A 27,253-nucleotide genomic window follows, 5' to 3' on the forward strand; every position below is an offset into this window, starting at 1 on the left:
TACTTCCGAAAATATTACAATTAAAATTATTTTACCTTTGTAAGATGAAAAAGGTATAGCCATCTGGACTAATACAACCCATCTGGACTAACCCATTTAAAATTTCACTAAAAATATCATTGGACTAAAATGGCAAAAATACCAAAGCAAGGTTCCAAAAATGGTGTACTTAATGCAATTTATAAAATAATTACCAAATCATTTTCCTATGTGGCTATATATGGTATATATAACCGATTAATATTAAAAAAAATTGGATTCATGAGGCATTATAATGGCTTTGTCAAATAATAAAGACACGTTTAAGATAAAGAACACGTGGTATTCTTTTGTGAATGGGTTGCACATAGATGGAGATGGCTTCTCAACATTGTATCCTACTAAGGTCAATTTTTTCTCTGTAAAAGGGTCGGGTCCAATAATCTCAAAAAATAATTTGATATAGATTTTATCATTTATTCTTTAAAATTATTCTTGGATTTTTTCTCCGAGAGAACATTAGAAAAAAGGAATTTTCTGACTGATGGATATTATGTGGCCTACAAACCTATCATGCTACTAGGTATTGTTTGTCTTCATTGAATTAAAATTTATCTAGTTTCATAGACATGTAATGTTTATAATGAATTCCTTGAATACATGCAATGTATGAGAGATTTATGACGGAATCATAATGTAGAAATTACTGTTCTTTAAACATATGCTCTCGATATTCCTATTCAAAGGATACTCAAGATGTACATAAAAATATCCTGATAGAATAGCATTATGCAATCTCACCCTGCATGATATGTTTCATCCCAAACGCATTAGTTTGGAGACACTAAGGGAGATAGTGGGTGCCCCTTAGAGAAACATTTCACTGAATTAATCTTATGAATCCTTGAATCATGGTTATTGATGCGCACGGCATCAAGTGTCGTCATCGGCGTCATCCGCACCGCGCGTGCCCTCGACGTCGACGACTGGGTGAAAGGCACTCAGTCATCGTTTCGTTCGTATCGCTTTCTATCTCGTGTGTTCTAGTTTTTCCCGTTCTAGTTGTGTCATTTTTGTCATGTTTTGTCATGTTTACGACGTTCGACATCCGTGGTTTTGCTGTCAAGGGGATGGGCCTCTCTCCAGCCTATTCCCTTGGCTCGTTTCTCCATCTCCCTTTTTCTTTCTTTTATTTTTCATCTTTGTTTGTAAAGGGGAGCCCATTTGCAAGGCCCCCCCGAAGAGGACTCATTTGGCCCATTTAGGGCCCATCTTTCCCCCCTTATAAGGGAAAGAGTGGGCGCCCTAAGGGTTTAGACCCGTTTTTTTTCCTTTGAGGCATTTCATCGAACAGAGGTTGGGGTCTCGTTCCTTGTTTTGAGAAGAACAGAAAGAAGAGGAAGAAGAGGGAAGAAGGAGAAGGGAGAGGAAGGAAAGGGAAGAAGAAGGAGAGGGAGAGGAAGGAGGAAGGGGAGCCGCCGCCGCCACAGTCGCGTGCCGCCCCCACACGCTGCCGCCGTTGGCGCGCCGCCCCGAGCGCCGCCCGTCGTTCGAGCGCCGCCCCACGCGCCGTCGATTGCGCGCCGCCCCGCGCGCCGTCGCTGTCTGCGCGCCGCCCTGCGCGCCGACGCCGTCTGCGCGCAGCTGCGCCGCCCACGCGCCGCCGCCGTGCCGTACAAATCCCTGAATGGTGTTATACCATACTGTCAATGAGGTAGATTCACGTCACGGTTGTGTAAGTGGTCCTTAAACCTAAGACACCAAAGATGTATTGTAGACGAACAGTTTTACTTTAATTATGACCAATGAGTCTCTAATCATGGGATTCTAAATGGTCTTAGTTCGGGTACATCAAGAAGTTCACGAAGACGATTGAGTGGTCAAGATGGGATCGTCCACCCTCGGTATAAGAGGTGACAGCTCAAGGAAGATGATGCAATGAAGTCCTTGGCCAAGGCAGTGAAATATAGGAGAAGAGTTCTCCGATGATTTCACAATGCATCACTATTAGCTCGGATGATCGATTAGGGTTTGACAGTTGACCATACCCTAATTCATCTAAAGAACATCAAGTGAATGAGGGATTATACGTACATGATAACCGATGATGAACAGGTTCCATAAATCAGTCAATACACACTCCTTTGTATCTTCTAGAACATGACGTGTAGCTTGGCACCCCATGTGTTGGAGACTCAACCTCTCAATTGGATTAAATCGATGAGACATTAATTAATCTGTATGATGATATCGTTCATTAATTTGTAAGGCCAATAAAGATTATTGGGCCACTGGAGTCATTAAATAGATTTACACATGGGCCTAGAGGGTCACACACATGATAACATGCACTCATGATTTTTGGAATGAAAATAAATTTATAATAGACATGAAATTATTATCAAAACTAAAAGTTTGGTTGTGGTTAACAGTGCCAGATATCAATGAGAATGTTAGTAAGTTTGATTAGATTTCTATATTAGAAGATTAAAATATTCCAAATTTTTTGGTATGGATGTTGAATGTCTTTTGTCTCGGGAGCATTGATGGCGCGGCGCAGCCTGACCCCCCAGAAACGTCTTTGGAGACGTCACCATCACCATCGACATCGCCGCCGGTTCGCGTTCAGCCCACCCGGCTTGCCAAGGCGACGGTACGCACGCCCGGATTCAAGTAATTATTTATATGTCATTCAAAGAATAGATAAAATTAAAATTCACTTACTCAGTATTTGCTCCATCTGGATTCAACCCTTACGTGTTTTTTACACAGAAGAGAAACTATAAATATTGTTATATCAATCAAAACCTTAACCGACATAAACTAACCTTTGTTTATGGTTTATCAAACATCATGAAGTGAAAATGGGGTGTTAAATTTTGCCATTATTATTATTTTTGCTTCAATCAAATAAAAAATTTTAATTTGTAAACTTACTCGGAATTGTATAATTGTGAGTAAGGTTGTCTCCTCAGGGATTGGCTCTTAGGGGTGGAATTAACTAATGAGTTACGGAATATAGGTGATGTCGGACGTCGTCTAGGACGTTGTCCAGTCAACACCGAATATGATTCTTCGGTGCCGATAAGGGATAAAGTATCAGATTACGGTAGTGTCGTCATTCGACGATTACCCTAACGGGTATGTAACTATGGAGTGATGAATGACCTACATTTCGTACGTGCAGACTCTGACTCGAGGGGGTTGCCGAGCTCTAAGCTTGGATGGGAGTCGCCGAGCGGCGGCGAAGGTGACCTCTCGAACCTCGTCGGAGTGACGAGGACGTCTACAGCCGAATGGACTTAATCCGTTGGGCTAGCACGTAACGGACGTACTCGTCCGTACTGGTAAGACACTCACAATCGTAGTTATCTCTCATTTAACCTCTCTCATACCTAGCCCGAGCGCGGTGGAGATGGGACGAAAGAATACTGCAAGAGAATAATTAAACGAGCGAGGGGAGAGGACGGCATACCTCATCGACGGTAGCTCATAGTGCAGGATCTCGTCTTTGTCGGTGGCGTGCTGAAGCGGGTGGGGTGGAGAGATGCCGGAGTAGACACGGCGGCTCGACGTGCAGTGGATGGTGCTAGAGCGGTTTAAGGGAAGGAAGAACTCAGAGCACAAGCATTGCTCGGGGCAGCGAACCGCGGCTAGCAGCTAGTCTGGGCCGGTGCCGCTGCTGGGGGCGGCCGCCGCTGCTCGCGGCGATGCTTGTGGGTGGCGGCGGCGCCCGCTGCTGGCAGCGTAGGCACCGCTTCGGGCAGCGCCCGTTGCTGGGCCGGCACCGCTGGTCGCGGCGGCGCCCGCGTGGGCGGCAACACCTGCCTCTAGCGGCTTAGGCGCCGCTTCGTGCGATGCCCACGGCTGGGGGCGGCATCGCTGGTCACGGCGGTGCCCACGTGGGCGACGGGGCCCACCTCTGGCTGCGTAGGCGCCACTTTGGATGGCGCACGCGGCTGGGAGCGACGGCGTTTGCCTCTTGCGGCGTAGGCACCGCTTCTGGCGGTGCCCGTTGGACTAGGGCGGCCTGACGGCGGCCGCAAGGCGGTGCAGTGGCGGCGCACCTGCGGCGACGGCCGCCTAGGGTTCCGAATGGAGCCCCAGAACGAGGGCGGGACGGAACGGGCTTGAACTCTTTCTCATTCCGTTCTGCCTATTCTTCTCTCTCTCCTTTCTTTTTCTCTTTTTTTTCCTATTTTTTCCCTTTTTTGTATTTTCTAAGGGGAGACCAAGCTAGAACGAGAAACTCTCTTCGAAAATTCAACCTGGTCTATCTTCTTAGGGTGCCCATCTCCTCCCTTATATAGGAGGGGGAAAATGGGCCCCTAATTGGGCCTTAAAGGGTCCATTTGGGGAGCCCTTATGAATGTGCACCCTTTACAAACAAAGACGAAAACAAAGGGGATAAAGGGGAAATTAAAGGGGAATAAGGAGAGGAAAAGGGGATAACCAAGGGGGGAAGGGGTTAGAGAGAAGCCCGTCCCCCACGACGGCAAACGACGGACAGACGAAGGGTGTCGCAAACGCGACAAAATACGATGAAAACGGGAAAGGCGAGGACGGAGAAGAACGAAAACACAAGAGAGAGAGAGAGACGAGAACGAAAAGGATAACTCGAGCAGCTTCACCCGATCTTCAACGTTGAGGGCGTGCGAGGCGGATGATGTCGATGACGACTCTTGATGGTGTGCGCCATCAATAGGGAGGGAATTTATTTTAATGATACTACTAAGGAGTGTGTTCTATATAGAGATATATATCTGTATGTGTGTGTGAGAAAAGAATTCTCCCTATATATTTCATTTAGACTTATAATTCCATATAGAGGTTTTAGAGGTTCATAAGTGGTTTTAGAAATTTCTCGTAGAATTTTTCGAAGTCAAATTATAGGAGAAACTGACAGTCAAATCGTGCACATAAGCTGTTTGATAAAATGCCTCGAAGAAATGGGTTTATATGTATTTTTCATATAGAACGAAATTGATTTTCAGGTAATTTTATCTTGGAGATAAGTAAAATAGGAAGTATATCATCCTATGATTTATTCATATTTTTTAGGTATTTAAATTAATTTAAAAATATTTAAAATGTTTTTTAAATATAGTTTGAAGAATTTGCACGAAAGGTGTTTGTAGAAATCCCTAATGGGGATTTTTTTGATAGAGCGTCTTTTGCTCAAACTCAAATTATTTTGATTTTGAGGAAATGGAATGAGGATGATTCCTCAATATTTGATTAATATTCTACTAAATCAAGTAAAATTTCTTGCTAAACTATGTACTTACTGGATTGATGTACCAGGTGGAGGTCATCGATGGCTTCTGACCCCGCTCTGGCTGCGTCGTCCCTCTTCCACTCTTCTCCCTCACTAATCTCCCTTCAGATCATGGCCCTGTCACTGTCGTTGACCAAGAGACCCAAGAGAAACGAGAAGAAGACTGAAAATCAGGAATTCCTCACCATCTCAGAGTTGTTGTTGGCTTCAAACTCCGTTCTCGGTCAAAGTATACCCTCTTGGTAAATCTTCTTAATTCTCTATTCTTCTATCGCTCTCTTCTGAGAGAATCAAAATAAAGTGAAAAATAAGGAAGATCTTCCTCTCCGTAAATTTATTTCAGGAGGTGTGTTTGAGTTTGGCGGCGAAAGATGCCATTTTCAGCGATTTACATCATTTTTATAGGTATGGAATCGTCCTATGATCTTCCTGACTGGTATGGGACAATTTTTTTGCCATCTCCAGCGATGAATCGGCAAAAAACTGCCTTCTCATCACTCGGATGAAAGTCTCCGGTGAAAAAGACAGGGGGGGGGGAGGAAGAAGATGGACGAGGATCTTCTCGACCGTCGGATCGTCTGTAAGAGAGATCAACGGCTACAATTAAATCGTAGCCGTGGTCCAGCTTTAGCTCTGGCGGACCCTACATAGTCAGTTTTGTCACATCAGACATAATCATGTCTACATATCTGCACTTGATTCCTCCACATTGGCCCTCTGCGTTGAGTTGTTGCCTTAAAATAAAAGAAACATATTAATATCAATCAATAGTGATCCAAACTGCTTGATCTTCTTAATGAAGATTGAAAGTCAAGATTAGAACCCTGACTTTAAGAAAAGCCCATCCGATTCGGGCTTAGGCTTGGGCCGAGCGAAGCCCGAAAGGTTTTTTTCTACATGATTTTGTGTACACACTGGTTGGAGGGCTCATAGGCTCTTATTTTATTTGCTCATAGGCTCATGGTCCGGACCCAAAGTATCATAGAACATATATTCCTACCAATCCATATTGATGTTTTTAGAAATTTTTAGCAGTATATAAACTCAGAAATGAATTTTTAAATGATTTGAAATAACATGGATTTACCTTAGAGCCGCTTATAGGGACCTGCGGTTGCCGCTTTACGGCTGCGGCTGGCACCTACAGTGCGGCCTTGGCTGCACGTCTAGGCAGCTCCTTGGGAATTTCTTTTATTATTTTTTCTAGACATATTTATTTATTCTGTATATTGTATTATTATTCTTCTTTTTATTCTACTATATCAATGAGTTTCATAATATTTTTTAGTAATGCAAAAATTCATTAAAATAGGACATTTTACATAATGAATGAATGATTGTGTGAAAATGGTATTTAACATAAAAATGCATGATTTGTCACTTCATAAACCCTTAAAGAATGTTAATTTGCAAGCATGATTTGCGGTACATCAAAGTACATATAATTCTATTAGGATCTGATGGCGTACACGTTGTGAATTATGTAATCTAAAACTATCCTTATTATTTGTCAGAAAATTGCGGTTACTTTTTACAATATATTTTCTATTATTTATCAATTATATTATGTCCTTTTTTATATTTGTGTTCCCCATTTTAATATCTGCAATTGAAAGTATTTAAGTTCATTTCTCTGATAATTTATTCTTCTTATTTTTTGGATAATGTCACTCTTTCTATACAACTAGAAAATAGCTTTTCCCCTCTTAATGTAAAACATAAAAAATTGTGACATTTCATTCACTCATTCACCCCTTTGTAACTGTAGTGTGATCTTTGTGCAAAATTTGGTTGGTATGATGAGTAGAGTTTGATTGTTTTGTGCAAATATAATTATTAAATAAGTCCATATCGTTTATTTTGAATGATTGTCTTCAAATTTTGGATGAAGTCTCAAAATTATAATCAAGCCTAGTTCAGGATTTAAGTTTAGTACTAACTGTCTTGATTAACTAAATCATGCTATGGAAGACATCAATCCTACTCTATTTTAAAAATAATAGATTTTTTCTATATAAAGAATTGATACATTTTATATTAGCCATATCACATATTTTAACATCCACAATTAGTTGATTGTGAAGATTTAACGTCTATCCTCAGGGTTCTAGGTTAAGTTTGTGAGGTGATTTGTAGATACAGTTTATTGGACATTTACATACATGCTACGCCTTACATGTTGTCAACTTAACCTTTAGGTTCGGTTAATTAATATTATTTAATTAATCGATTTGATTGAGACAATAAATAAATATTGGGATTATGAAGTTATTTTCCAAACTCTTACAGGGCCTAGAGATTCAGAAGTATAAGGTTTATTGGACATCATAGGATAAACGTAATGACTGAGGTTGTTTATGAAAGGCTTAGAAAAGTACAAAAGGTCGGAAGTTTAAAATGATAAAAGCCTCCCTTGTATTTCCCTAGATGCACCTCCTCTTTTCCTTGATCTTCTTCCCTCTTAGACTGAAATGGTGAGAAGATCCTCTCAGATCTTGCGATCCATTGTCTTCAAGGCTGCACAAGTATAGCTCGAGGTAGAACACAGGTGCAGCTTCCGACTACTCAACTAAGGAAAAAATGACAACAGACTTCAAGAAAGGTGATTCAATCATCATGTGTTCTAATATTAGGTTTTAGTTACATCATTTATTCATGTGTGAATCATTTCTTACGCCAATGATCATGACAAGACCCGATAATCAGATCTGTCAGCAGACGTCCACCTTTCTCTTCTTTATGTCCTTAAAGCCATGTAGTTCTGTTATTAGATATCTACCCTTATAATTTGGGTCCCTCATATCAGGTGCATATGACCCGATAAGTGTAAAACCCGTATAAGTACTGGGTTATGATGTAAAACCTAATGACTCATTATAGTTGGCTGAATCTTATTTTTCCTCTGGCAGCTAGGGTTTGGACAAGGGTAGAAGAAGCTTCTACATTGCTTCTTTCCAAAATCATTTGAAAGTTGACATGGAATCAGAACGTCTTCGTGCGGAGGAACACTAGAAGCCCCGTGCACTCTAACCCTGATCCAGATCACTGTTCTCTTCTCTTCTCCCACCCTGTCTTAGATGTGAGAGAGTAGGGTTTACAAGAAGGAGCAGGTCAATCAATGGATGACCTTGAAGATCGAGCTAGTTATGGGACGACACAAAGAGTCTTGCTAAACCCAGAACTCGTTCAAGAGTATGACCATTCAGCTCAAATCATATTTCCTGGAGTTCTAGAGCAGATAAGATATTTCCTCAACACGTTGCATTGGGGTCAATATATTGAGCTTATTCTAGAAGGTATGGATCTCTCAGAACATCTATTTGTTTCCCTAAATCCTATAGATACGTGATACAAAGTTTGGAAACAAGAAGATGCTTTAATCCATGCATGGCTCCTGCGAAGCATGGCTAGAGAAGAGTACAAGAATGCACAGAATGGAATCTCCAAGGACGTAGACTAGAGAATTTATCGCTTGGTGACCAGGGCAGCTAACCTGGTCCAAGGTAAGAAGAATGTGACGTTATATGTGAATGAATAACAAACTATATGGAGAGATCAACCACTATCGCCCTGTAAGGAATCTGAATTGAGAAGAGTGGGCATATGTATTGAGGGACGGATTATATAAATTTCTTATGGGTCTAAATGTCGAGTATGAGGTTATAAGAAGTCAGATTTTGAACCGTGAGAAGGTTCCATATTTGGAGGAAGCTATTCGACTGGTTTGAGAAGAAGTAGAGAGGTTTGGAGTGGCTTCAGAGCCACTTGCATGAGATAGCGATACAAGGCTTATTTCCAAGACAGTAGACACAGAAGCCTCAATTGACCCAGGATAATTAAAAGAAACAGAAGTTTCAATCAAAGGATGGACTATTCTGCAAGTAAGGTAAGAGGAATCACAATATTGATCAATGTTGGAAACTCCATCGACTCTTAGCTCGCACAAGTCAAGCGAATACTAGTGCTGCCCAGGAAGAAACCAAGGATAATTTTGAAGAATCACACCTCCAAATAAGAGAGCCTCCTCAAGCAACTCTAGGAGGCAAATTAAGCATTCTGAGGGAATAAATTGAAAAACTGAAGAATATGCTCAGCTCTACTTCTATGCTGAAATCAAGAGAACATTTAATTTCAATTGCACTCTACTTGGGTCCCTTGAAGTTGGACTGGGTGGTCGACTCAGGGGCAGTAGACCATATGACCCCAAGTCGACCAATCTTCACCACATATTCTCCATGCTGCACTCCAAGGAAAGTGATCATCGCTGGTGGAGAGATATTTCCAGTGACTAGAATTGAAACTGTCTTCATTAATCACCTAGGAATTCTTAGAGAAGAACATGTACCAGGCCTGAGAGCACAACTTACTTCTCCACAACAACTAGTAAGAAATGTTAAATGTGTTCTGGTCTTAAACTCTGATGACTGTTTTTTATTTGACAAGGTACTCAACCGAAGGATTGGATCTGTTAAAATGAAGAAAGACATTATTCAAGTGACAAAGAAACCTGGAGATGCTTTAATGGTGGGTGTCAAACTGTTCCCAGAAAGTGGATCTGAGTCAAGTATAACACAGAGATGTGTCTGAGAGGGCAGAAGAGGCCAAAGCAAAGGAAGAAGGAGAAGAAAAGGGGAGAAAAGAGGGGGGAAAAAGGGTGGGCCACTTATAGATCTGTGGCCCACTTACAACAGACTTAGAGAAGAGGGAGAAGGGGAAAATAGGGATCTGAGGAGTCCCAGTCCAACACCCCCCCGCAAGCTAGGTGTGGGCGTTGACCATGCCGAGCTTGGACGCCAGCTGTTGAAACCTGGGACCCGGAAGAGCCTTAGTGAAGATGTCCGCTTTCTGATCTACAGAAGGAATGTACTTCGGCTTGATAACGCCACGATCAATATTTTCGGCTAAGTAGTGTCGATTTAAGGCCATATGTTTAGTCCTGTCGTGCTGAACCGGGTTCTTTGCTATTGCCAGGGCCGACTGATTATCACAATATAGGCAAATGCCATTATTGTCATAGACGCCAATGTCTTCTAGGAGGTGTTTCAGCCACCGACACTCGGAGACACCCCTCTTTAATGCACGCAGCTCCGCTTCAGCACTTGATAGCGATACTTCTTTCTGTTTTTTACTCCTCCATGTGACCAAACTTCCCCCAAGGAATGTGCAGTACCCTGATGTGGATCGACTATCGGTCACGGACCCTGCCCAGTCAGAATCTGTGTAAGCCTCCAGCGCGAGCCCCCCTTCACGTGAGAAGAGAAGTCCCTGGCCCACAGTGAATTTCAGGTAAGCAAGGATGCGATGGGCTGCCCGAAGGTGAACTTACCGTGGCTCACTCATAAACTGACTAAGCAAACTGACGGCAAATGATATGTCTGGCCTTGTATGGTTAAGGTAGATTAGCTTTCCGATCAACCTCTGATAAGCCGTCTTGTCCACTGCTGCACCTCCATCGTCTCTGCCGATTCTAACATTCACATCGAGGGGAGTGGAGACTGGTTTGCATCCCAACTGTCCGTCCCGCCTCTTGGAGGAGGTCGAGGATATACTTGTGTTGGCTCAGCAGTATACCACCACTGGAATATGCTACTTCAATTCCCAAAAAATATTGCAACTTACCAAGTTCTTTCATCTCAAATTGCTTTGATAGTGAACTAATCAGTCGGCTTATTTCCTCTCTGTCTGCCCCAGTGATCAAGATATCATCCACGTACACTAGTAAGATAGTAACCTTTCCCGTTAGTCCCTGCTTGATGAATAATGCGTGATCCCCTCTAGCTTGGTGGTAGTTCAACTCAACCATCGCCTTGGTAAACCTCCTAAACCAGGCTCGAGGGGACTGTTTAAGCCCATACAATGCTCGCTTCAGTCTGCATACTTGATTTGGCTGGTCTGTGAGTGTGTATCCCGGAGGGAGCTGCATATAAACTTCCTCTTCTAGCTCTCCATGAAGGAAAGCATTCTTCACATCAAGCTGAAGAATATCCCAGTCACACTTAGCAGCAAGCGCAATCAGCACTCGCACTGTGTTAAACTTGGCCACCGGAGCAAAGGTCTCCCATAATCAATGCCTTCCGTCTGGGTGTATCCCTTGGCAACTAACCGGGCCTTGAGACGTTCTAGTGTACGGTCTGCTGAGAACTTTGGGGTGTAAACCCAGCGGCACCCCACAACTTTCTTTCCCTTGGGCAAGGTGACAATTTCCCATGTATTGTTCTTCAAGAGGGCGTTCATCTCCTCATCCATGGCAGACTTCCATCCAGGGTCCTGAAGGGCTTCCTCGACCTTGACTGGAATCTGAATTTCTCCCAACCGTGAGAAAACTTCTGTAGTGATCGCTGAACTTCTCATACTTGACATATTGGCTAATAGGGTACTTAGCTCGGGCCCGGCAGCTCACGCACTTTCTGAGTGCTATGGGCCAACTAAGGTCATCCTCCACAGCACTGATAGGTGGTCTGTCTTCTAACTCCTCTGGCTCATTCCGGCTTTCCTCAATTTCCGTATCAACTTGGTGTTCAATTTCTGATTGCCCATTATCTTCCACCTGAGGTCGATTCACAGGACTTTCATCACCGGTGTCTTCTTTCGAGATTTGCTTTTCAGGAAGTTGTACCGAAATGGACATTGTAGGGGAAGTTCCTGGAGTGTTCCCCATGTGTTGAAGGAATCCCAGGTTTGTCTCCTCTACGGCTCTAACTTGCCGCTGTTTTGATGGGTGTACGCCACACACCCAAATGTTCTAGCCGGGAGTCCGGAGAAAAGGCGAACTTCCGGGAATGATTGCTTCAGACAGCTCAGAGGACTTTCGTATCCAATTACTTTCATCGGAATTCTATTAATAAGATGAGCGGCTGTTAACACGGCTTCTCCCCAATAGTTCTTTGGCAAATTCCCTTGGAATAGCAAAGTTCGGGCAGTTGCGAGAGTATAGCCAAGACGCCTCTCTGCTAGGCCGTTTTGCTGTGGAGTGTTGACACATGAGGTCTCGTGAATAATCCCCTTGGCCAAGAAATGCGATCTGACTTCAAAGTTGAGGAATTCCGTTCCGTTGTCGGATCTGAATCGCTTGATCCTCTTCCCAAATTGATTTTCAATCATCTCGCAGAATTCAATTATTATCTTCGGTACCTCGGCCTTTGATTTCATCAAATGTAACCACATAGTACGGCTATAATCGTCCACAAAGACAACAAAGTATCTGCATCCAGTCAAGCTTTCAACGGGGGATGGCCCCCACACATCACTATGTATGCAATCAAATGGAGAATAAAAGCGTTCATCCATAGATTTAAAAGAAATCCTTCGAAGTTTTGCCATCTGGCAGGCTTCACAAAAAAATTCTTTAACCGAAATACCCCTAAACAATGAGGGGTAACAAGTTCTGAGTAAATCAACAGGTGGATGACCCATCCGTTGATGAAGACGGATCACCCTCTCCTCCTTGGGGCTCATTCTTCGCGACACCATGCATCTTTCCACACTGCCCTCCAGGAGGAGTAGGCCCCTTCCTCCTAAAGGATGAAGTCCTCGTCCCGGATACCTTATCACAGAAAAAACAGTCATCACTGTCCAATATAAACCTCCATCCAAAGTCATCAACAGCCCTTTGAATAGAGAGAAGGTTAGTCATCAAATTTTCCACATGCAGAACATTCTTAAGGAGGCCAACTGAGTCCAGGTGGACACTTCAACTCCTTTTACGGGCAAGGTTCCCCTCCAGCTGTCTGAACTTTGTGATTAATCTTGGAAGAGGAGTAATGACTGAAAACAGACCCGTTTGGGGACATATGGTCCGTAGCTCGGTGTCCGCAACCCAAATATTGGATAGGGAATTACCTGATTTCGCCAGGGAGGTAGAGCTAATCTTTCCCTGCAACTCTTCGACTTCGGGACTCACCCCAGCGAATTCTGAATTCTGTGATTGTGAGGCCGCCACCATGGCCTTCTTCCCGGAGTTCTGATTCTTCCAGGCCAGCTTCCAACAAGTCTCCTTTGTGTGGCGCCTCTTCTTGCAATAATTGCAGAAAAGAGCGTCACGATTATCCTCTCCGTCGCCTCCCCCGGATTGACTCGGCTGAGATGGGCGTGGCGTCCAATTTCCAGTGGAATTAGGTTTGCTCTCAGGTTTCTTCGATAGCAGCGCAGCGGAGTTTGAGTTTTGAGCCTGGGAGTCACCAGTAACGCCAAGTCTGCTCTCAGCCTGCATAACGGCACTAATGGCTTCTTCCAGAGAAGGCAACTTCTCACGATGTAGCAGTTGGCTCCTCACAGACTCATAGACCGGATTGAGTCCCATGAGGAATGTAAAAATTCTCTGCTTGAGGATGAGTTGTCGTTCCATGGACTGTGGATATTGTACCGGCCAAAGATGGTCAATTTCTCTCCAGATGGCTTTAAGTCGGGATGAGTACTGACGAATGTTCTCTCTTCCTTGGCGTGCCGATGCCTCCAGCACCTTAAGTTCGTAGAGACGCCAGTCGTGAGACTGTTCTTAAGCGTACCTCTGGATCTCATCCCAGAGATCTCTGACCGTCTCGCAATAGAGGAAGTCTCTCCTCATTTCCGGGGTCATGGATCTGAGCATCCAGCCCAAGATCAGAGATTCTTCCGCTTTCCACTTCTTGAAATCGGCATCAGCTGTGGTTTTGGGAGGATCCGTCAGATGATCTCCCAGAAAAAGACCGTAGACAGTGAGTGTCACCATCTTTGTCCATTCGAACATATTCCCCCCATCAAATTTTACCTCTGCTGGGGGGAATACCACAGCAGGCCTTCCAACTTCTGGATTTAATGAGCTTGTCTCCACTCCTCTGGCCCCAGAGGCTTCCTGGACAACTCCAGGGTTACCCTGGGTCGAGCTCTCATCCCCTAAGCTTGACATCCTTGTTAAAAGTTGATGAAGAGTCCTGAAGTTGTTGTAGGGGACTAAAGAAACCCCTTCTAGGGTTCGATCTGGGCCAAAAAATGGTCAGGAGCTACTCCAACTGCTGCTGCGGCCCTGAAGGAACCCTTCTAGAGTTCGATCTGAACCAAAACTTCCTTCAAACTGTTCAATGAACAAACCTGCTGCTGAATCTTCCTTCGAACCTGGCTCTGATACCATGTCAAACTGTTCCCAGCAAGTGGATCTGAGTCGAGTATAGCACAGAGATGTGTCTGAGAGGGCAGAAGAGGCCAAAGCAAAGGAAGAAGGAGAAGAAAAGGGGAGAAAAGAGGGGGGAAAAAGGGTGGGCCACTTATAGATCTGTGGCCCACTTACAACAGACTTAGAGAAGAGGGAGAAGGGGAAAATAGGGATCTGAGGAGTCCCAGTCCAACAGTGGGCAGCCCCAAGCCTACGCCAAGAGGGGATGAGGGTGCAAAACCCAAGAAGCTGAAGATTTTGCATTCCAGAACTGGACACTCATCTTTTGATGTTTTGGGAAAAATATTCCCTAATTATGTTAAAAACAGTGATCTATCAAACTTATTTTGTGATGCATGTCAATTTGGAAAACATAAGCGAGCCTCATTCTCATGTGAGAGTGAAAGAAGATATCGTCCATTTGATATGATTCACAATGATATTTGGAGACCATGCAAAACCCCATCTATTACTAGGAAAAGCTGGTTCCTTTTGCTTGTTAATGATTGCACTAGAGTGACATGGATACATTTGTTAAAATATAAATCTGAAATATCAAAGATCATTCGAGATTTCTGCATGATGATTAAAAATCAGTTAATGGTCACCATCAAAAAGTTTCGATCTGATAATGTAAAAGATTACTTCAATAACTCCTTGACAACTTTTTCTTGTGATCATGGTATTACCCATGAATCCTCTTGTGTTAATACTCCCCAGAAAAATGGAGTTGTAGAAAGAAAAATTGGACATATGATTGCTACCGCCAAGACATTACTCTTCCAAGGCTAGGTTCTCAGCCAATTCTAGGGAGATGCACTTTTAATTGGTGTATATTTGATTAACAGGCTTCCATCTAAGTCACTACATTATAATAGTCCACAGGAGTTGATGTCAAAGCACTTTCCAGAGACAACAATACACTCTCTTATTCCCCTAAGAGTATTTGGATGTACAATTTTTTGCTTATGCTCACAATCCTAGAAGCAAGCTCAGTCCAAGATCAATCAAGTGTGTATTTCTGGGATATTCTCCTACTCAGAAGGGTTGCAAATGTTATAGCTCAAACCTGAGGAAGTTATTTATCTCCCCAAATGTGACGTTTAATGAGGACGAATGTTACAGCCTGACCTTGAGGAAGTTCTTTATCTCAGCAGATGTGACGTTTAATGAGGATGAAATGTATTACAGCTCATTAAGCAACACTAATGCAGAGAGGCCTTTCCTAGATTCCACTGACGCAAAAGGCGGGGAAGAACAAGATAATGGTACTACACCTATATTAATCAAGAAGAGTTACCATCCATCAGGAGAAGGATGTAGTCCTACTATTCTTGAAGACAATGATGCAGGGTGTCTGTCCACGGATGTTCCAGAACCAGAAGCAGAAAACTCTACCATCGATGAAGAGAGACCAATCCAAGAAGATCTAAATGATGAAGACCTGCAATGGCCTGTTGCCCTAAAAAAAGGGAAGCGGACATGCACTCAACCTGGAAGGTATCCACTATCACATGTGGTTAACTATTCAAAATCCTCTCCACGTTACTGTACACTCCTTACCAAGAAGTGTAGAAGCTAAGAAGATATTGAAATGGAAAGCGACAATAGAATCAGAAATGTAGTCCTACAATAAAATCACATGGGAGGTGGTACCAGTGCTAGAAAACTAGAAAGTAGTCGAATGCAGCTGGGTATATACAATCAAGTATAAGTCAAACGGTTCAATTGAGCGTTATAAGGTCAGACTTGTGGCCAAAGGATATACCCAATCCTATGAAATAGACTATAAAGAGACATTTGCTTCAGTAGGAAAGCTGAACACAGTGAGAATCTTGATAGCAGTAGCTGCAAAGTTGGGATGGCAGATGCATCGGTACATCGTTAAAAATGCTTTTCTTCATGGTGACTTGGACAAAGAGGTCTATATGGACTTACCCCTCATGTTAAATGCAGAACACAGGGGGGGGAAAGTTGTGTCGATTGAAGAAAGCCCTATATGGGTTGAAATAGTCACCCAAGGCATGGTTTGAAAGATTTTTCCTATCTATGAAAGAAATGAGATACAGACAAAGTAATTGGGATCATACTTTTTTCATCAAACATTCCCTTCTGGGGGGGTTATAGTTCTCTTCATATATGTTGATGATACTATAATCTCAGGAGACAACTATGAAGAAATTCAACATCTCAGGAGACAACTATGGAGACTAGTTGTTTAATATTAGGTCCTTGGGTCTTCTACGGTATTTCTTGGGAATTGAAATTGCTTATTCTAACAAAGGGGTCTTTATTTCTCAAAGGAAGTATACACTTGATCTTGTTCATGAGGTAACGATGACTGATTGTAAACTAGCATCCACCCCAATTGACCCCAATAGCAAGCTTGGTGCATGTGAAGATGATACACCTGCCAACAAAGATGAGTACCAACGATTGGTTGGTAAATTGATATACTTGAACCATACAAGACCAAATATCGCATTTGCAGTTGGGACTCTAAATCCATTAATGCACAATTGAAGAGAAACTCACCTGAATGCAGCACACAGAGTTCTATCATATTTGAAAGGTAGAGCTCGACAATGCCTACTTTACCAAAGAGAGGGAGATACTTCACTAGAGATGTACACAAATGCAGATTATGGAGGATCAATTCTTGATAGAAAGTTGGCATCGAGTTATTGTTCACTCAATGGAGGAAACTTGACTACATGGCGAAGTAAGAAGCAAGATGTAGTTTCAAGATCAAGCCCCGAAGCTGAACTCAAAGCATTAGCTTAAGGAATTTGTGACGCACCGTAGATGAGAGGAATACTAGAAGACTTGGGAGTTCATCAAGAAGGACCGTTTATATTATATTGTACCAACAAGTCTGCCATTGACATTGCGCATAATCCTGTTCATCATGACTGTCAAAGCATGGGGAAATTGACAGACACTTTATAAGGTAGAAGATTGATAATGACATTATTAAGATGAAGTATATCCAGTCAGCAGATCAAGCAGCAGGCATTCTTACCAAAGAATATATATCTCCCAACTTGAGGGGGGTGTCAACAGACATCCACCTTTCTCTTTTCTTTATGTCCTTAAAGTCATGAATTTCTGTTATTAGATATCTACCCTTATAATTCGGATCCCTCATATCGGGTCCGCGAGAGCCAATAAGTGTAAAACCTAGTATAAGGACTAGGTTATGACGTAAAACCTAATGACTCATTGTGGTTGGTTGAATCTAGATTTCCTCAGGCAGCTAGGGTTTGGACTAGTGGAGAAGAAGCATCTCCATTGCTTCTTTCCAAGATCTGTCAAAAGCCGACAAGTGCAATAGTTTATTATTTTAGAAGTATTAAAGAAACCTCTAAAATATTTTCAATCCAAACCTCATAGTTACCTTTGAGTTCACTCTTAGCCACTCAATCATTCAAATTAGTTCCGAGAAATAAGTAGATTGAATCCTCAACATATCTTCTGTCATCCTGAATATAGATATTACACATCAATAATATTGAGTATGATTTGATTGAATAAATTCAAAAAGCATACATACTATGTAATTCCATCACTTGACTCTCACTCAATAATAGTTGGCAATCAGGTCATTTACCATTTCAGCCACATGATACTAGTGGAGTCACCGACTAATACCACCACAAACCACACGCGTCCATAATGACAAAAACGTCACTATAAGTACGATCAAAGGATCTAAATTTGACTCATTTACCTAATTAAAAGGCCTCACGCGAAAGAATACTAACCACAGTTCCAGTTCAAATGAAAGGGAAATAAGTCTTCAACGATCCCAAGGTTTGTCCATCTGCCTATATAATAACACTACTCAGCCTTCAACAACCGTTGATAGATCTAATGAGAGACATATCACAATGACCCATCTATAAAGAAGAAACTGTCTTTCTTCCTAAATGACGAAATCTTCAACTCAAACATCTTATCACCAAAAAACAGACATTGCTACCCAGAATAATATGTAGCACCACTTTAGAATGACAAATCCGCCCAAACCCACATCCACAACACTTGTAAAAAATAAGGTCAGTTGCCCTTTTATTAAAAATCCAATAAATCAGCTTGAGCAAGGATAGAAAAGAGTCTCACTAGAGTTTGCTGTACTCATATAATTGTCAAATTATTGCTGATTTTATTGACCCTTCATAGTTGCCTTTCCATTTTAGTGGATGGCTCATCACTAGACATGGTCGTTCTGTTCTTTTGGTGCGAATTTGTGCGAATTGTTCGTTCTGATCAGATTTCCAAACAGAACAAAAATGAATTCGAACAAAACATCGAACAGACCCATGTTCTGTTCTTTTGTTCGCTTTGTGCGAATTTTAGTCTAATTTTGTGCGAATGTGCGAATTTGTGCGAATGTGCGAATTTTGTTCGTTTTTGTACAAGAAAAAGAACCGAACAAAGAACAAGGGCCTGGGCGGTTCTTTTGTGCGAATTTTGTGTTTGTTTCAAACAAACAGAACAGAACGACCATTACTACTCATCACCCTTTGATCCTTGTGCAGTGCCCACTTGAGCTTTCTTTGGCAGTTGCTGGTTTTATAAACCAACTACCATACTATTTCCTTTGTGTGCCGCGTCTTCTCACAATAAGCAAACTAAAGGGCATCTCCTGGATTTTCTCCAAGGTTTTAAGCGACAACTTGACAGCCTCAACCAGAATCACCTTGGATCGGCGTGACCTCTATCTTCTCGATCATGAAAGCAGTGGGATTCCTATGGCCCTCTCCAGACCAGGTATTGTCTCTCAATGGTGATTAGGCTTGGAAGACAATGGACTGAGGCACATTAGAAAAGTGAAAGACTTACGTTTAAAGTATACATCCTCTCAGTTGACAAACGATTCTGTCATGACCAAAGATAGTCAATCTCACTCAAAAAACTCCCTTCAATTATCAATAACATATACATTTAAATCTTTATCTTAATGCCAAGTACCTTTTCCAAAATTCAGAATTTTTTACCATTCGATTATATTTGAAAATTTTCAAACCATAGGAATCTACTTGAAAAAATATACCTCAAGCCTGGCGGTTGTTGGATAATTGCTCACAACAACGCAATACATCAACTATCAGGCCAGTAATATACATTACTTTGCATAAATAAAATAATATTGGTTACTAAAATGTGCGCCAGGAATACTCATTTCTAATGTGAACTTCAATGCTTGTTTCCGAAAATTTCTTTTCTCATTGACTCCACTCAATTTGAATTCTAAAAACCCATAAATAGAATTAAATAATTAAAACATATTGAAGCGAAAGCCACCTAGCTTCCTGGAAAAATTGAGCAAGCAAACCTGTTAATCCGCAAGGTATCGCCTTTTTCTTGTGGAATTCATGTAAGGCCTCAAAACCCATTCATCCTGCGCTTCGCTCTGATCATGGGTTCCCAGCTTTATCTGAATATATTTACACGGATGTCATCAGAAATATGAAACAAATGTTTTGAGGAGATTTTCTAGGTTGAACTTTGAAAATGTCACCTTGTATAGCAGCAGGTCGAATCTAGGACCGACCTCTTTGAGTTCTATTGAAGCAGGGCCTCCCTGTTGTTGGTACACATGATGCCTGAAAAAAAAATCCACTGAGAAGAAGATACAACTGTATGGCAAAGAATAAGCAAACATAGATATAGCATACATCGCGACCCCTTTCCATGCATATAATTTTCCTCAGCAATGTTATGAACTATACTATTTATAAATTTGATTATTATGAAATCCTTATCCCAATTTCATTAAATATAATGCACTGGATTTTTAAACCGAATGAACCAAATGGAAAAAAATGCAGAGAGCCGAAGAGAAGAAAACAAACTTTGAGATATCAAATGTCTGACCTGAAGACGATGTAGTCTGACTGGTTTACAAACGACAAAATGCGTCTAGAATCGGGCTTTGGCACTGGGAAGAGATGCTTGAGAATATTTGCTGTCCTTTGACCCAGCTGCCAATATTTTGAAGAGTCGAATCAAAGTAGATATATCGCTCGAGAAGCGAAACCAATGACTTAAAGCAAAGGATGAAGTGTTTAACTCATTTTCCACACAATACAATCCACTAGTAGGAGCCGGAACAATTAAATGGACAAGGTGCATGGAGCTTTGTCTACCTGAGTTGAGAAATTGTGGAAAATTAGGTGGGGATATACTTCAGAGACCTTTCCCATAGCTTTCTTGTCCTGAATTTCATGCCTCGTAACCTGAACATACAAATGATGAAGTAATAAATGACCGTATGAACCAGCACTTGCAAAAGAGTTGAGATAATTTTCAGTCAACTTACCACGTTAGATAGACCAAAATACGCTGTTGGGCCCAATGGCAGATGACAGACAACTAGCCCATCAGGCTTACCCCTATGCTCATGTACCAAGATAACATCTGTAAAATCACTTTTCCGCGCAGCTTCAATGATCTCCGATACAACCTACCAAGCAGGGTAGGGCGAACTAAAAAGCTGATCAAGAATCACAGGAAGATAGATGGGGCGATTTTCTTTTCATCATTTTTTCAATAAACTTCTTTTCAGTATTATTCATACAGTAATTGTTTTTAAACTAGGAAGGTAGAAGCCAAACAAGAGAATACCGTTGACGTTATTTTCTACCTAGGAAACAGTAAGATAACAATTGGTTTGCGATGTTTCAATCTGACGCGTATTTAACAAAAATAATTCTAATGATCAAAGGGCTACAAAGTGCCTGCCTGAAATCCAAAATTCTGGAACGAATAATACTTTTTGTTAATAGAAACAACTGTTACCCCAAAAATTCATCCAGGTAAACAAACTCATAAATGAAATTAAAAAATACAGGCGTGTAAGAAATAAAAGTAAGAATTGAAATATGTTTCATCCGTGCAAACCTGACTTCCACGATTCATTCTCTGTGAATTTGGAAATATCAACTTCAGTTCCTGAATTGAAAAAACTGTTGATATCAACCTCAGAGTCAACAAGATAAATAACACAAGACGAATGCCAACATATTTAGATGGCATGGGGGGATGATAACCTTCGCAAATTGAGTCAGGGGCTGGCTTGGATCTCGTGATGTGGTGAGGAGAATCTTGGGGTCATTTTCCGATGCATTCGCATACTCGTCATCCTCATGGGTCCTCGGAACTAAGTCAAGAAATGAATAGCAATTCGAAAGAGGAATATGACAAGTCAGAAATTTAACAGACTTCTTTTCTCAGTGTAAGTAACAGCTTGTGAGTCTACGTATGGCCTAAATATTTTATGATCAATTATCTGTATAGCACAGAAGTTTTCCAACCAAACATTCCAAGTTTAGCAGCATTTCGACCTCTTGACAGAGAGGCAGAAGAGGGCTAAAAATTATATCTTCTATAAAAGTATGATTCAAGATTTGTTTTTGAAGAAATAGCATGATTCAAAATAAGAACTCGAAAATTAAGAAACGCGAACAGAAACAAAGACTATAGGAGGCTATCCTGCAAAGAGGCAACATTTGATGAAGGAACATGGAGATAAATTGATGGGTCACAAACCATGTTATACCAACGAGAACTTCAACCAAAGAACAATCATCAAAAACAACAAAAAAGGTAAGAGAAATCTCGGGGTCCTTTTCTGATCCTCTGAACTGAGTCAAGAAATCAAAAAGTAATGAATTTGAATGCAAAGAGATTCCACATGGGGATAACTCAACGCGCCGCAAACCACGGTATTGCAACAAACTGGGTTCTTTCAAAGATTGTTTTTTTAAAGGAAGAGAAGGGTAAGAAGCAGCCGCACCAGCCGTTTGCTCGTCTTCGAGGTCAATCTCCTTCCGGAGCAGAGCTTCCTCGTTCCTGAGCTCAGTCGGAATGGGTTTTTCGTCTGCCAAGAGGGAAAATCGGGCCAAAAACAAAAACCCATCAGGGGAAAGAAGCGGGGGAGAACAAAGAAGGAAAAAATGGGAATGGAAGGGCTAAACACCGGCGATGGCCTCTCTGATCTTGCGCTTCTTGTCGTAGAGAGCGCGCTCCTTGGCCTCGAGGTTCTTGCGGTAGAGATATTCCCGCCTCTCCCTGATCGTTCTGCGCAACATTTTGGCGATCCTCTCCGATTGCAGAGATGGGCTTAGGGAAGGGCTTAAGAAACAGCATAATTATCATTAAGTCAATATAATATATGGCCCTTCTTGTAATAATTCGCGCCTGTAGCTCAGTGGATAGAGCGTCTGTTTCCTAAGCAGAAAGTCGTAGGTTCGACCCCTACCTGGCGCGATTCTAACAATAATTTAATTTTTCTGTTCCTTTAATTTAGTTTGTTCCTTGTTTTTGAATCCTTATTTTTTTAATCCTTATTTTTTGAATCCTGGAAATAATTTCTAGAGGATGTTTAGTGTTTTTCCTGGGAATAATAGCTAGGTCTAAAAATAGTATTTACCTACTTTTTAGACTTATAATTACTTGCAAAGTATAAAAGTATTAGCCTGTATTTAATGCTTTAAACTCTGTACTATATGAAATATGTATTCGCTATAAACATTATGTACTATAAAGAAATAAAATAAATGCATAAAAAAATAAGATATACCTGGAGATTTCAGTCTACCATCCTTCTTGTGGAGTTTCTTCGTCAAAGTCCCCTTCCACCAATTCGACCTCTTCAATCCCAGACAATGACTAGGCTCAAATGCTTTTTAGATTTTGTTGCCTCAACCAACATTTTAATGTTATCAATATGGATATGCCTTGAATATTTGTACGTACTAATTCCATGGCCTGCAGAGAAGAATTGTTCGACTAGTGCACTGAATGCACAAACATGAAGAATTTCCCACACCAAAACAGAAAGTTTACGGAATATCTTGCATCCTTCGCCTTGCCACCATAATAGAGCATCATTCGACACATGATTCATTTGTAGGTAGCTCGGTAACTCTTCTTCCATTGGTGGGTGACACAATCTTGATGTGGGAACCCATGTGCAAGCCTCGACTTGATGGACAATGCATGGCTCTCATCCATCATAGCATCCTCAACGCCAACTATGCATTGGTGTTGACTCCTTCGCCTCTTATGTAGCGGCCATCCCTCAAGTTTGGGACTTCTTCCTCACTTACGTCATTCAAAAGTCCTCGAACATATGCCGCCAAGACGTCACGATCCTCGGGTGCGATGGAGTTTTTAATTTGTGGATCTACAGCTAATGCAATTAAAAATGCAGTATTTCCCCAAATGCAAACCTCATACTAAGAAAGTTTTACTCTCATGGGCTACATGTCATTTGGATGGCAGCTCGCTAGTCCACTGTGAGGATAACACCATTCGCGAAAACGCGTCGTTAGTCTATAGCATCAATATGTTTGAGAAGGTATTTATCAAGGACTTGGAGCAATGATAAAGTTTTTATCGCCATAACACGTTTAGAGCTGCAAACAATATATAATGCTTCACGAAATGCCTTTAAATTTTGAGCAAAATGTGCCACCAATTGCCACCTGTGTTCATCAATCACGGAAATTTATTTTCCGCCATGCTGTCTAGCTCAATAAGAGTCATCTTGTTCAACTCTTTTTCTCTTATGATATGCTGCCTACAACATTTCATGTGAGAAATTTTATCTATTCTTCACATCCAACACCAATTTTCTGCTAGTAGACATCTTTAATTGCGCATGCCATTGGACATAGCTAATACGTCAATCATCTAATGCATGAATTGCCACAACAATTTGACATACTCTTATTACCAAGTCTAACAACGAGGTAGATCGCTCGACCCATCGTGTTCATGCTTCTTCAGACTCTCCATTCACTGGCTATATTGCCTCGTTAGGGGGAAATGACGATAGAATTCCCAATGACCTTTAGTCCACCTTGCACTACAAGATTGATGACATGCATAATACAAGGCATGTGGTGAGTTTGATCAAAGTTGGGGTTCACTTGTCTTATTGCACTTGTCAACGATGTAATCATCAATCTTTTGTTACTTGTGCGCCCTTCGTAATAGTGATTACTTTCTTCTCTATTCCATAGTCGACCAACACCTCTATAAGCAATTACACGAGATAACTCCCATTATGTGGCTCTTCTGTAAGTGCCTCCAAAATATAGTTGTTATCCTGTCTTTGTTTCTCTCAATAGTTGTAATGATTGGAGGGTTGTTCTCCTTGTACACCATAAATTCTTACGGGTTGGGGGAAAACTCTTTAAAATACTGCATGGCCTCTGATTCTCCACCACCACGCTTTCTATGTGAGGTTACCAGAGTAAATCTATCTGTACAATATTCCCAACTACGGGTAAAACCTTGTGGCCTTTCAACATTTTCCTCCATCAGGCTTGAATTGTTGTCAGTCTCACATTCGTTAATGCTCAAAGAGGATAAATAGATCGACCTATTGTTGGATCTGTCAGAGAAATCACACATAGACAATGAACTGCAACAATACTAATAGAAGATAATAACTCTACGGCTTTAGATGACTTAGAAAGCCCTTCCATGATGTCTCGAGTATGAATAGTGCAACTGGTCTTGTGTAAGTATCACATCTCATTTTCAAATGCCACATGTCATAGATAGAAGCGAATTTCATTATGCAACTAAAAAATTAAACATTTAAATGTTTCTTCATCTCAACATTAAGATTCATTACGACCTTGTGATCGATAATTACGAATATCATTTGGAATATGGGCTATAGGATATCAATGACAAACACATAGCAACAAAACATAAAAATACATTATTCATACGGTGCCTTACAATGAAAACAATCAGTGATCAAGTACCTTTTTTTAGTTAACTAGAGGGGATGCCTTGTTGAAGGGTGGGAATGAGGAGGAAGAGCTGAAGAGAGGAGCTTTATAGAGACAAGAACGAGAGGAAGGGATGGGGGCTTTCTAGAGAGGGTGAGGGGAGAAATGGGGGACAAGGGATGGGGGGGCTTGCTGGATATGGGATCTAGGGGGAGAAGTGTAGGGAATGAGGACGAGAAGGGGGGCTTGCCATATAGAGGAAGGGGGGAGAAGGGGGGGCCTTGATGAAAACATGGTTTAGGGGAGAGAGAGAAGGGGGAACAAGAGGAAGGAACGGGGCATGCAGGAGAGGGGAAGGAGGGAGATTGAGAGGAAGACTGGGGCCTTGTTGGAGACAGGATCAACAGGGGAGAGGAAGAAGGGGGGAACAAGCAGAAGGAACGGGGGCTTGAAGGAGAGGGGAAGGAGCTTAGAATGAGAGGAATATGGGGGCCTCACTATAAATAATATCAATGGGGGAGAGGGAACAATAGGTGAGGGGATGAGGGGAGAGGGAGAACAATAGGGACGCGGGGGAGAAGGTTCCTCGGGAACAACACCTTTTCGTGAATGGTTTGTCTGTTTGCGAATCTTTCGTGAACAGGTTTGTGTCAGATTTTCACTGTTTGCGTTCTTTTTTATTTGTGTTCACTTGCATGTTCACGAACGAACATAACTTTTTTTTCCCTATCCCTACCCTTGTTCAACTTCATTTTCCTAAACCATGGTGTCTAAGTTGTCTTCCTCATTCCTTTTTTTAAGTATGAACATTGATACTTCTATTTGATGGAAATATATATGGCCAACAAGCCAATTACACATTCAATTTATCATTCCATGTTCATTAATAAACCATATTCATTCTACTACATGTGTAATGAGCATAATAGAGTCCATGAATACATGATCATACTTAATAAATTATGAAGAGATCATAATATAGCGATTAATAGTCTCTAAGCATGTGTTCTAAATATTCTTCTTTGAAGAATACTCGAGAAGAACATCAAAGTATCCGGATAGAATAACACTATCAAGCATCACTCATGTGATGAGTATGGCCGGTCTCGGTCTTGTAGACATTAGTGTGGAGACACTAAGGAAAGATAGTGGGTACTTTTTAGTAGAAAAGATTTAACCAAATTGTTCCATACAAATCCCTAAATGGTATTATATCAAACTATCAATTAGGTTAATTCACATCACGGTTGTATTAGTAGCCCTTAGACCTGAGACATTAAAGACGTATTGTGGACGGACAATTGTACTTTGATTACGACCTACGAGTGTCTAATCACGAGATTCTAAATAATCTTAGTTTGGTTGCATCAAGAGGTTCACGAAGATGATTGAGTGATTAAGATAGGATTATTCGTCCTCGGTATAATAGGAGATAGTTCAAGGAAGATGATGTGATGAAGTCCTTCGCTAAGGAAGCACAATATTAAAAAAGAGTTCTTCATTGATTTATGGACGCATTAGTACTAACTCGGATGACCGATTAGAGTTTGATAGTTAACCATACCCTAAGTCATCCTAGGAGCATCACGTGGATGAGGGACTATACATCCAATGGAACCAATGATGAAAAGTTCCGTGAGTGAGTCGATACACACTCCTTTGTTCTTCTATAGCACGAGGTGTAGCTTGGCAACCCACAGGTTGGAGATTCAATCTATCGACTGGGTTAAATTGAGGTTGACACTAATTAATCTATATGTTGATATCATTAATTAATTTAGAAGGGTAATAAATGTCATTGGGCCACTCGAGTCATTTTAGACTGATGCATGGGTCTAGAGGGTCACATGCAAATTGTCTTTTGGACGTCGGAGGATACATTTGAGTTTTGGGGTTTCGTGAAAATACCTACTTAGTACAAATAGGGGAATGCCTTGAATGAAATTCACCCATGCTAAAATTGTTCAGGGGCCTTTCCCTTCTTCTCCATTCTCTCCATGGCTCATCTCCATTCCCAATGAGATCGGATGAAGTAACAAAGGTGACGGGTGTTGAACAAAGCTCATCAAGGTGAAGGAGGAGATTCAACATGTCAAGGACTACATGCATACT

General features: G+C 41.5%; 1 protein-coding gene and 1 non-coding gene across 6 annotated transcripts; one reads left to right on the forward strand and one right to left on the reverse strand.

Annotated features, from left to right (window-relative positions):
* Positions 1-7,532: 7,532 nt before the first annotated feature.
* Positions 7,533-22,521, reverse strand: IMP4 (Ribosomal RNA processing Brix domain protein). 5 transcript variants are annotated; one of them, XM_078586167.1, is made up of 10 exons: positions 22,369-22,521; positions 22,186-22,269; positions 21,440-21,549; positions 21,291-21,341; positions 20,710-20,853; positions 20,537-20,626; positions 20,265-20,371; positions 19,909-19,993; positions 19,723-19,824; positions 7,533-7,826 (listed from the first exon to the last, which is right to left on the reverse strand). In XM_078586167.1, exons 1-9 carry the CDS (start codon positions 22,478-22,480, stop codon positions 19,726-19,728), a joined length of 882 nt encoding a protein of 293 aa, XP_078442293.1. In that variant the 5' UTR covers positions 22,481-22,521; the 3' UTR covers positions 7,533-7,826; positions 19,723-19,725. The 5 variants fall into 5 exon arrangements, with proteins under 5 accessions (XP_078442293.1, XP_078442292.1, XP_078442294.1 ...); XM_078586166.1 differs by having other exon boundaries at positions 7,534-7,774; XM_078586168.1 differs by lacking the exon at positions 7,533-7,826 and adding an exon at positions 17,848-17,866.
* A 64-nt stretch (positions 22,522-22,585) lies between these two features.
* TRNAR-CCU (transfer RNA arginine (anticodon CCU)) lies at positions 22,586-22,658 on the forward strand. Its single transcript has one exon. It is a non-coding gene; the product is annotated as a tRNA-Arg (tRNA).
* Positions 22,659-27,253: the final 4,595 nt, after the last annotated feature.

This window comes from Wolffia australiana, chromosome 14 (genome assembly GCF_029677425.1).
Source record: "Wolffia australiana isolate 7733 chromosome 14, ASM2967742v1".
NCBI classification, from domain to species: Eukaryota; Viridiplantae; Streptophyta; class Magnoliopsida; order Alismatales; family Araceae; genus Wolffia; species Wolffia australiana.

Bases quoted from the DNA above. Each gene is read 5' to 3' on its own strand.
- IMP4 (XM_078586167.1), bottom strand. From the start codon at position 22,480: ATGTTGCGCAGAACGATCAGGGAGAGGCGGGAATATCTCTACCGCAAG. The intron at 21,342-21,439 runs GTTATCATCCCC...TTTTCAATTCAG, and splicing joins CCCTGACTCAATTTGCGAAG to GAACTGAAGTTGATATTTCC. The intron at 20,372-20,536 runs GTAGACAAAGCT...AAATATTGGCAG, and splicing joins TCCACAATTTCTCAACTCAG to CTGGGTCAAAGGACAGCAAA.